The sequence below is a fragment of the Phaenicophaeus curvirostris genome, chromosome 1 (assembly GCF_032191515.1).
Source record: "Phaenicophaeus curvirostris isolate KB17595 chromosome 1, BPBGC_Pcur_1.0, whole genome shotgun sequence".
NCBI classification, from domain to species: domain Eukaryota; kingdom Metazoa; phylum Chordata; class Aves; order Cuculiformes; family Cuculidae; genus Phaenicophaeus; species Phaenicophaeus curvirostris.
In genome coordinates, this window is record NC_091392.1 from 126,134,986 (window position 1) to 126,145,255 (window position 10,270).

Genomic DNA, 10,270 nt, shown 5'->3' on the forward strand with positions numbered 1-10,270 from the left:
GCTAGCTGTGAACTGTTAAGCCTATGAATTCCAGCTTCTTTTTTTCCTTTTTTATTCTAACCCACAGCAGTCTGTTTAATACTGGCTGAGTTTATCAGGTTTAATACCTGTCCTTAGGTCAGAGGGAAGGACGAACCACAGCAGCTTAAGGATTTTGTGCAACTACATAAACTTAAAGAATGTGATTTTCTATATAAACAGTAACTTCTTTACAGAAAACTGCTTAAAGATCAGTATTTCGGACCCACAGTTCAGTGCAGACGAGCTGTAAGTTTCTAACAGTCAGGTCCTGTTTCTCAGTCTGCTCATTTGATGTTTATTTTTACAAAATGCAGCCTTTATGCCCCTCCTCTTCTGCCTCTGGTTTCTACTTCCATAATTTGTACTGTTGCATTGCGATGTAGGCTTGTTAGCTCTCGTACTGTGATAGTTTCATCTTCAAGTGATGAGGGCTTGTGTTATGGCACCAAGTAACTTAAACCCAGGTTTTGTTTCAGCCAGTGAGCGAGTATGTACTGAAACACATAGAAAATCTATTCTCTTTACTTAGTTCTCACTTTGTCTTGTCGTTATATCACTCAAAGACTTTTACTGTATTTTCAGCTATTCTGGATTCTCTTTCTTCCCCTGACGCTCAATTGGGTCTGTTGATAGACACCATCTGTGACTTATCAATGCTAATAGATAGTATGTGTCTATTTTTAACCTAAATGTATCTATTTATTACACAGATAAAAATACATATATATAAAAAATATATCTATATGGCTATGTCTGGGGGTTTTACTAAGTGCTGGCTGGTGACGGAGTGTTTCCAAGTGCAGAGACTGCTCAGCTTTGCGTGCAGGTTTCCTGTACTTGCTCAGAACAAGCATCAAAGAAACTATGGACCTGAACTTCCCTCACCTGAAAGCTTTGGTTGCATTGTCATTGTGTTGACTGGGAAGCTTTACCATTATCATCGTATATTGTAACCATAGCAAACCTTAAATTGTGTTTTAAGAGAAGAGTTTTTAAGTCACTTGGTGTTTTGAGCATCCTTAAAAACACAGCATAAGCAGCTGAGAGAGCTTCTTGCTACAGCAGGTGCTTGTAAGGCTTGTCCTTGGTGGCTTTTGAACAGACAAGCAAGAGTTTGTTCATATGAACTGAAAGATTAACATCTGCTTCTGACAGAAAATACTGTTCGCTGTTATATGCTCTCCTTTTATTCCTTGGTAGTAAGAATGACAACTGAGTAAACTTTGTGAAAATTATTACTTCTTTTGGGTTGTATCCTTAGTATGGACATTGGTGAATTTAAATGTGTTAGTAGTGGGAAAGACAGAATCTACTCCACAAAAATCTGGGCTTTTTAGGGCAACATAGAATAACACTTTTAAAAGTGCTTCATTGTTAAAGGATTTTCTCCAGACAGTGGGTATCTTTTTGCAATTCTCTAAAACCTCAGCAAGGGGCGTCCCCCTTTCAATGCTGGGTGTCATTCCCATCCTATTAGAGTATGCCACAGTCAACTGATATTAGGCTTCTGCAAATTTAAACGCAAGAGATTCCTAGTATAAATCTAGTTGGAATTACCCAAGCTCAAGTCTCGCAGGTGGGGTCACCTGCTTTTTGCCGGCAGTTTGAGGACTGGAAACGGGTCTGTCTGGAGGAATATCTGACTCTGATCTTTTGTGTCCTAGAGTCCTATCTGGGGTGTTAAAGGATTTTCAACAGGCAGTGAGTGACTCTAGGCCTGCTTTATTCTCAACTCAAAGTTGAGCCATCACCTCAGTGAGTGGCAAAGGCCCCCACAAAGTCATCAGATACTAATATATTTTAACATAGCATTGTACAGTAGGTGTTTTCTTTGAAAAATTCTTGATGTTTTTCCATGTGCTTCTAGTTCTTTGTTCTTCATTAACCTGAAAGTCCACAAAAATCCACCTTGATAATTCATCTGCACTGTCTCGTTTCTGTTCTCCCTTAGAAGTGATGTTTCAACAGGTCATGTTCCTCCCCTAGTCATGAAAGTCACTTATCTTCTCTATTGAGACAAATCTATTCACCTTTAAACTTCGAAGTAAAATCTTAAGCTGTTTGATTAACTTGTACCTATATCTAATCTATGCCTATACTCAAAAATAGGTGACCTTTTAATCATCAGTTATCATCAAATCTAATAACTATGTTCTATGTCTGACATTTGTTTCACAAATTGTTGATTCAACTGGACTGGGTTTTAACCCAGCTATACATGGGGCAATTGAGCGGGGTTCTTGTAGTTGTCGTAAAGATCAATTTCCAGTGCCTGATCTTATTATAGTCTTAATACAATACTCAGTTTATCACAATCAACTGTCAATAATATCTAAGTCCTGCATGGATATATTTATCGTATCTCCTCATTTCCCTTAACATTCATATTTCTGACAGGTAAGTTAAATTCAAACTCAGCTGAAAATTAAAGGAGCAGAGTAAGTTACTAATTAACCGGGAGAGGATGAATAAGTTAAATCAGCAATGTTCTCTCTTTCTAAGCAATACATTGCAAACAAAAGAGGGCAGAAGAAAAGGTAAATTATTAACCTGTGAACCCAGATGAGGCTTTGTTGTTGGGAGTTTTTTTTGCAGCTGTTGTTTGTTTCTGGTGGCTAGACTCTGCCTTTCCAGAGTTTTCCATGAGCATAACAGAGATGTATACCCACCTTTGGAGTTATATTTTCTAAGATTAGGTGCCAGCGTAGAAAGGCCTGGCCATCTGCAAGGCCTTGTTGGAAGGAGCGACAGGAACCAACATCTGCATCAGAGTAGGCTGTAATGTGAGGAAGCCACCCCACATCTGTGTTTTTGACATGAGGCTAGGTTGCTTTGAGATATGGAAGGAAAATTTTCAGAGAAGTCATTGCATTTTTCTAAGTTAAAGATTTAGATCTCAATGTATCTCTACTAGGTGCTTTGAGCTAAGCTGGGGTGTCTTTTAATCACTTGTACTGAGACCTAACAAAAAGCATTGTGTACAGTCCCCTTAGCGCCAATATTAATTTCAATTTCAAATAATGGGTTTGTTTTTTTTTTTTAATCCCATGGAATCCAAATGTATTGAATACTTCACTAATAAATATGTTATGGATCTTATCACTCACCTTTCAGCTGAAACTGTCAGATGCACAAGCATATGTTGCAAAATATTTCCCCTTCCACTGGGGGATAGCGACTGGGATGCCTGAACTCCTCTGGCCACCCAGATACATTATGGAGTGGTTGTGTTGAGCCAGAAAGTAGAAGGACTGTTTTGACCATGTGCCTGCTTCTGGGAGGGCGTCATGGCACAGCGGCGGCCTGTCTTCTGCGTCATTGGTCTAAACACATTTTCTTGCGTCTGATCTGGTTTTGAGTGTGATTAGAGGACCTTGACACTTTGTTGTAAAGTGAGGTGTGGCTATGCCCTGTGTTAGCTCAAAGGCCGTCCTTTTCTGGCCACTCGTGTTACTGCTTGGTTGGTTTTGCCCAGGACTGCTGTTTATGTAGTGGGCACATACAGTGGATGGAGTTAAAAGAACTTATTAATTCTTAATTCAAAGGAGTTTGTGTGAGGAATGACAGTTTAGCAGTAGATTGGCTTGAATTAGATAACTCAGGCTTAATAGATCTGGTGAGGACAAGCCCTGTGATGAGATCTACTTAGCTCACACAAAACTAACTGAACAAGAGCCCGTTTTTTCTGTATGTTTATGTACGTGTTTTGCTTTGTTTTTATTTCCTCTTTCAGGATGAAAAAAAAAATAAATCTTACCTAGATGTCATTTGCTTTTTACAAGTTAAAACAAGCAAGTGGAAAAACATAGAACTCTCTGTGAACAACTTATTTTTAGTTTTCAAGATTGAGTAATCCCTGACATGAGGCGTTGTGAGTCAGATTATTCATTATAAATTACAATAAAATGTCGTAACTTAGTTCCTGTACAAGAAAAATTGTGGAGTAGATCATTATTTTGAAATGGGTGTGGATGTGATTTCCTATACTATGAAATATCCGGGGGAGTGATTAAAACAAAATGAGTTTTTGAGAGAAAGAGTTACCTTTTAAAGGTATTGCTAGGTATATTTTGAATAAGAAATTTAAGAATTTATCTTCATAACTGAATCTTGATGTATTGAGTCTGGCTTAGAATGTGCAGGGTCTCATAGACTTAGTGCCTTACTCCTAGTGTTTAATTTGTGCTGGGACATAAATTTGACCCATTCTGTGAGGTGTTTGTTTTCCACTTTCCTCTGGCTTTTCTTGTTACATTTTTGATCACACTTAAGTCATGTCTTTTTAGAATGAAAAGAAAATGCCATTTTATTTTAATGTGTAGAATTTAAGAATAATTGAGGCTGGGTGCGAGCTCTGATAATTTCTTCCAGCTGCCTGTTCAAAGCAGAGACAGCTTCAAACTTAGATTTGGTGGCTCAGGCCTTCTGCAGTCAAGTGCTGAATATTGTAAAGGATGGAGATTCAGAAAAGTCCTCTGGAAAACTTGCTGCAGTGCTTGTGCCATGCCTCTGTGTCCTTTTGGTGTGAACCTCTGCGAAGAGCCTAGCTCTTCCAAATATGTAAATGCCCATTAAGGAACCCAAATATGTAAATGCCTGTTAAGGAATGGTGGGTAGCAATTAGGTTCCCCCTTTGTCTGATCTTCTCCAGGCAGAACAGACTCATGTCTCTCAGCCTGTTTTTGTATGTCATGTGCTTCAGTCCCTTTCAGCCATGTGTGGGGCCTTTTAAGTATTTTATTGATATCTATTTAAAACTATAATCAGATGCCTGTTTGTTATAGCATACTTGGCACATAGATAGACCAGACACTCGAACAATCCTCTCTTCCTTCTTTGATCGTTTATTCTGGGGAAAGTATGAGAACCCTCTCTCAAAGGATATGTGCTAAAAGAGACCTATTGTATAAATCCTCACAGAAAGAAAATGCAAAATAACAACTCCTCTGTGGGAATTCATGCTCTGTTATTAGTGCAGGCAAAATGAGTCAATTAAAACATTTCTGCTGAACTATTTGTTCTTTCAAATCCTTTATTGCTCAGCTGACAACAGGAAGAGTAAAATCTAGAAACCATTGGGGAGTAGATTATGTTTGATTATATTCCACTTAATTAGTCTCATAAAACACTTGATTTTGCAAGTAGTTTTTGTTGAGGGTTTCTGTTGTAGCAAAAACATTAATCATGGATTGCCTCGATTGAAATTTTGTGCATGTTTCTCTCATCCAGGGTGATGCAGAAGGTGACAAGCCCCTGGAAATCCATGCTGCTTCAAATGAAGAGCGAGCCCGGAAGTAGAACATGAGATCATTTGGTATCAAACAGGTAAAGGATAAAGGTTAATAGTATGTGGCTACAGGAGCAAAATAGAATAACCTGGAAAAGCTGAACATTTACAAGTTTGACTTGTAGTTATCTTCATATTGATGTAGAAAGAGGGGAAGAGAGGTAATAGTTTTGTGCATTTTAACATTTCTCAAGAACGTGTGTGTTCCTTAATGCTATTTAACTTATCTAAATTCCTCATCTTTAGAGTGTAGCAGGTAAATGTGTGTCTCCCCCAAGGGTTCCAAGTTAATTCAGCAAGGCTTTGTTAAGATGTTGTAACGTATTGGGGATTTTTCCGTTCTTCCCTTTCCATTTCTGTCCTCTATACCATAAACCTCTTTGCCTTCTTTGTCACACCTGTGTAGGCATGAAGGAGAAGAAATAAACTTCTTTCCTACTGATATTCTCCTCTAAAGATTTGTCAGTGCTAGGGTGCAGCATTATCTTGCAGCCTGTAACAGTCCACAATGTGCCTGACCTTTCATCTTGATGCACCTCCCTAAGGAGACATGGCTCATCAGTTGGGAATGAATGTGGAGGAAGTGGAGGCAGCATTTTCCAGTTCTCTGAGCCAGAAATCTGAGTTGAGACACCAGTTTTGTTTCTGATTTGGCCAGTGGGCTGCTTCAATATGTCCTGTGATTGGTACAGTTTCTGGAAAACAAAAACACCTTCTCAGCTTCTTTGAGATGGTTCAGTTTCACAGAGCAAAAATTGCTCTGTATTTGAGGCTTAATATAATTAATGATAGTGTAATTGATGCGTTTTAGTACAAAAGCAGAGAATATCTACTCTGTTATGAGTTGATAAAGGATGTCTTTTCCAAATGCACTTTCTAGTGCTTATCTTTGCCCTGTATTATTTTCACACTATATTAAAAAACTTACTTTTCATCAGAAAGTAATCCTGGCATTGCAGGGACTCCTCATTATTCTTGTATGGAGTGTTTTATTTACCAATAAAATTCTTTGTTTTCCTAGCTGGCAACTGGGTAAATAGAGTGTGGATTTAGAGAACTGCACTGTCTTTTTTTCTTCCATGCATCACCACCATCACAAATGTTTGCAGATATGATTGAATGCACGTCTGATGAGCAGCAGTGTTCCACTGTAACGTAGTCAGCTTTAAAAACAAAACTAGTTTCTAATGGTGTTTCCCTTAATGTATTTTTAATTGCTATAGCTAATTCTTGCAAAGACAAAAAGGTATGTTGGACGAGTGTATCAGGTTTTCCTTCGGACATATGAATATTAAGTCTTTAAGAATGCATATTTTCCAAGTATTCTGTAAAATAGTCATGTAAAGTAAAAGTTACAACAAAAAAAAATAGGAAAAATGGTTTTGTTTTGAGTAAAGATACCAAGGGGAAGAAAAGCTTCTCTAAAATTTGCTAAAATATTGTGCTTATCGTGAACTAGGACAGAGCTACTAAATGATAAAAAGCCAGGAGAACTGAACTTTTAATTATGTATGTGAAACACTGTACAAATATCAAGGTTCATTACAAATAGAAACCTGTAAATAGCTTTCATTTTCTTTTAGCATTTCTTATTGTGTGAATACAATTTCTGGTAGGTCATTATTCACTTGTTGAAATGCTAGCAGTTTTCGCCTAAGGTGCGTTTTCTTTTTAGGTGTAGGTAGGTGGAAGGAAAGGAACAAAGCTTTCAGGAAAATTTATACTAAAGTTGGTATCCAGACCCTTTTTCTTTAGGATTTTAATCATAAATATACTTACACTATATCAGTAAGTTTTGAGGAGAACCTCAAAAAGAGCTGCTGTTGCACATGTGCCACTGTCTTTCAAGAGTGAAGACAATTGCTCAGGTGCTTGAAGTGCCCGGGTGCTGCTGGTTTTGTAATCTACTTACTTCCCCATGTGTTGTTTCTGGAGGAGGTGCATAAATGGAACTACTAGATTTTTGACCTGGAGCAACCAGGTGGTGGAAGTTCAGTTCAGTAACAATTTTCAGCTGTTTTGCGGGGGTGGCGATTTGTTACTTCTGCTTGAAATCAACTCCAGTTATTTAACTCCGTACCCCAGTCCAGATGTTTTCTTGGATTTGGATGATCTCAAAGGTTGCAGAATGCTGCTGTGATCTTTGAAAAGACATATGTGTTTATACTGAATGAGATCAGTCCTGAAAGTCTCGCTGTATTTTCAACGGTTGGCAGTATTCTGAGTTGAATCTGATTACTAAAATAAATACCATCTCATTTTCCTCATAAAGATTTGCCTCAGCATGGGTCTCTGAATTGTGAGTGGTCGGCCAAGGACAAAATCACTTTGGGTTGGAGACAGTAACATTTCTCCATTCCAAAAACCAGCAGCGTTGCACCTCCTTTGTTAGAGTATGTTTGTTGTCTATATAATTAAATGCAAACTACAGCTGAAACCACATCCCATTGTGGGAGAAGCAAGCTTTAATTCTATCCAGCTGTTGTGCTGAAGAATTGCACAGAAGGGACATGGCTTTGTGTTTTTCCGTGAAAACAGCATATCTCATTTTCACTCTGTTTAGGTTCTGTATTTATGTAATTCCGTTTCTTTGAGTCAAAGTATCCTATCTTTACACCAGAATAACTGAGACTAGGAAAAAATGCGGTTGATGGGAATGAAACAGAATTGTATTTGAGAAAAGTTGTTTACTACACAAGATTCCATTTGGGCTTTTTGTTGCTATGGAATGCTCTTTCTTTTCTTTTCCTGTACAGTTCAACAGCAGGGAATTAAGTTGTCTAGAGCAGACGTAAACATTAGTGCTCTGATGTCAGTAGTATGAAGAGTTATATCTCTTTGCTACAAATAAATTGGTGTCGAGAATTTTCTTTCATGTGGTGATTTGATCAAAGTCTATTTGAGGAGCAAAGTTTTAACTGTACTTTGACTATGGAAAGAAAAAGCCTACGATATTTAATTCTACTTTCTCCCTCCCTCTCTTCCTTATCCTCTGTCCTTCTTTCTTTGCTTATAGGTGAACAAAAAATACAGACATAAGCAACAATTTCCCAAGAAAAAGAGAAAAACCATCTGACTCCATTATGATTTTGAATGTGACTAATCTGCCTTCTGCCTCAGGAAAGACTGACAATGTGCTGCTTGCGCTTCTGGTATGGAATCTGTGAAAGGACATTACGTATTTTGGGTCAGTCTTGAAACCTTGTCCTCAATTCTGCAGTGGGACTGAAGTCTACCCATGCTTGTCCCATTGCAGCATCAGCATTGCAAGTAGCCAGTCTCAGAATTCCTCAGTTATTATTTATATATAAAATAAAATTCCAGTTACACAAAATGGTTCTGTTTTTTTCCCCTCATCCAGTCTTCCTTAAACTCACACATGTGACTTTTGCACAATCTGTGAAAGGTTCTCAAGATGCTGTTGACAATGCCTGCATTTTTTAACAGTGGGGAAAAGCTTGAAGTAGCATGATTTTTGGCTAACATTTAGCTAAAAGAATTACAAGTGAGAACAATTATAATGACTCTTGTGTTTTGTCTGAGTCTCCCCCTCCTTTCTATACAAATCTTCTGCCTCATCAGTGCCAGCAGGAGGTATATAATGAAGCATCTGTGAGTTCCTGTCCTGTAGACGGATGGGAATGGAGCTGTTGATGTCTGTTCTTGTTTTTGCTTGAATGCACAGCTCAATGGGAACCCGAACATTATGGTGGTGGGAACCAGCCATAGAATAACTTGGCTGTTTCCTTGTTCCTATCCATAGGAGGGGAAGAAAAAGTGAAGCGAAGGGAAGTACAAAAGGATTTCCAGCATTTTGAAATCTTTGCATAATAAAACCCTTTAATCATTTGTTGCCCTTTCCATGAGCCTCTCTTTTGGGGCATGATGCTTCACAAGTTACTGTAATCCAAGTAACTCAGAGCATTTAAAGCTCTATTGCCGAGTCTTAAATGTGCCTAAATTAATCAATGAATGTGAAGAATGGGGGAAGAATGGAATTAAATGTGTGCTTTTACTATACGTTAACTTTCCAGAAAGAACAGGGAAGAAAATACAACGTACATCAGATTCAGCATGCTTTTAAACATCGTTGTTATTGCTTGTTATTCTGACTGAGCGTATTCAACAAACTTTTAGAGAAAAGCAAAAGATCTTGGCAATGCAAATACCAGTCTGTGTGGGCATTATGAAACAGGCCAACTTTTTCTTTAGTACAGGCATAAAGCGTGTGGTTGCCTCAGGCAGAAAAACAGTATCCCCCAACATGCTTTTATGATTGTTTTAAGCTGGTAAAGATGGATGTTGATTTAGCAAAGGGAGCAGAGTTCTTATGTGGGGTCTGGGGTGGGTGTGTGGTTTGTGTTTTACTTTAAATTTCCCAACTTAATTCAGATAGGCTTGGGAGGATCAAAGTCATGTTTTTGTCAATAGTGGAATGGAAACTTGGGAAATATTGGTCATAGCTGTAACTGCTCTGTTACACCACTCTTGCAATACAGGCATAGCTTTGTTTCTTCCCTTAAAGACAGACCTTCACTTGCGCATTCCCATATCCTATATAAAACTACTACCATTGAGTTAGGAATTCAAATTTAGATGCCAGTATTTTTTTTCAGTAATATTTGGCACATGACGCTTTAGTATTGAGGAATATAATTACTTGATATGTCAGGTATTTTCACCCCTAGACTCCACTAAGATGTGGTTTCCTCATTCTTCTTTTTGATGCAGTTTTTAGCGGTTTCTTTTACTGCCTGTGAGAACAAAGTGAAACTTTCTGTGTCCAGTCTGTTTCATTAGCTAATCCTCATTCAAACACAACAGCTTTTCATCTTTGTTTACATAAATATATGTGTGTGTTTAAAAAAGGCTGATTTAAATAAGTATCACTTGGCTTAAATGCTTTTTACTTGATCACGTCTTCATATGATGTATTTACACTGCTGCTTAAAAACATCCCAG

General features: G+C 38.0%; 1 protein-coding gene across 2 annotated transcripts in view; it reads left to right on the plus strand.

The window, feature by feature from the left end:
* APOO (apolipoprotein O) overlaps positions 1 to 8,642 on the plus strand; it is a 36,044-nt gene extending 27,402 nt beyond the window's left edge. For both annotated transcript variants that reach the window (XM_069873761.1, XM_069873753.1), the window contains exons 8-9: positions 5,251 to 5,346; positions 8,325 to 8,642. In XM_069873761.1, coding sequence (XP_069729862.1) covers positions 5,251 to 5,319 — 69 coding nt within the window. In that variant the 3' untranslated portion in view covers positions 5,320 to 5,346; positions 8,325 to 8,642. The remainder of the gene's footprint in view (positions 1 to 5,250; positions 5,347 to 8,324) is intronic.
* Positions 8,643 to 10,270: the final 1,628 nt, after the last annotated feature.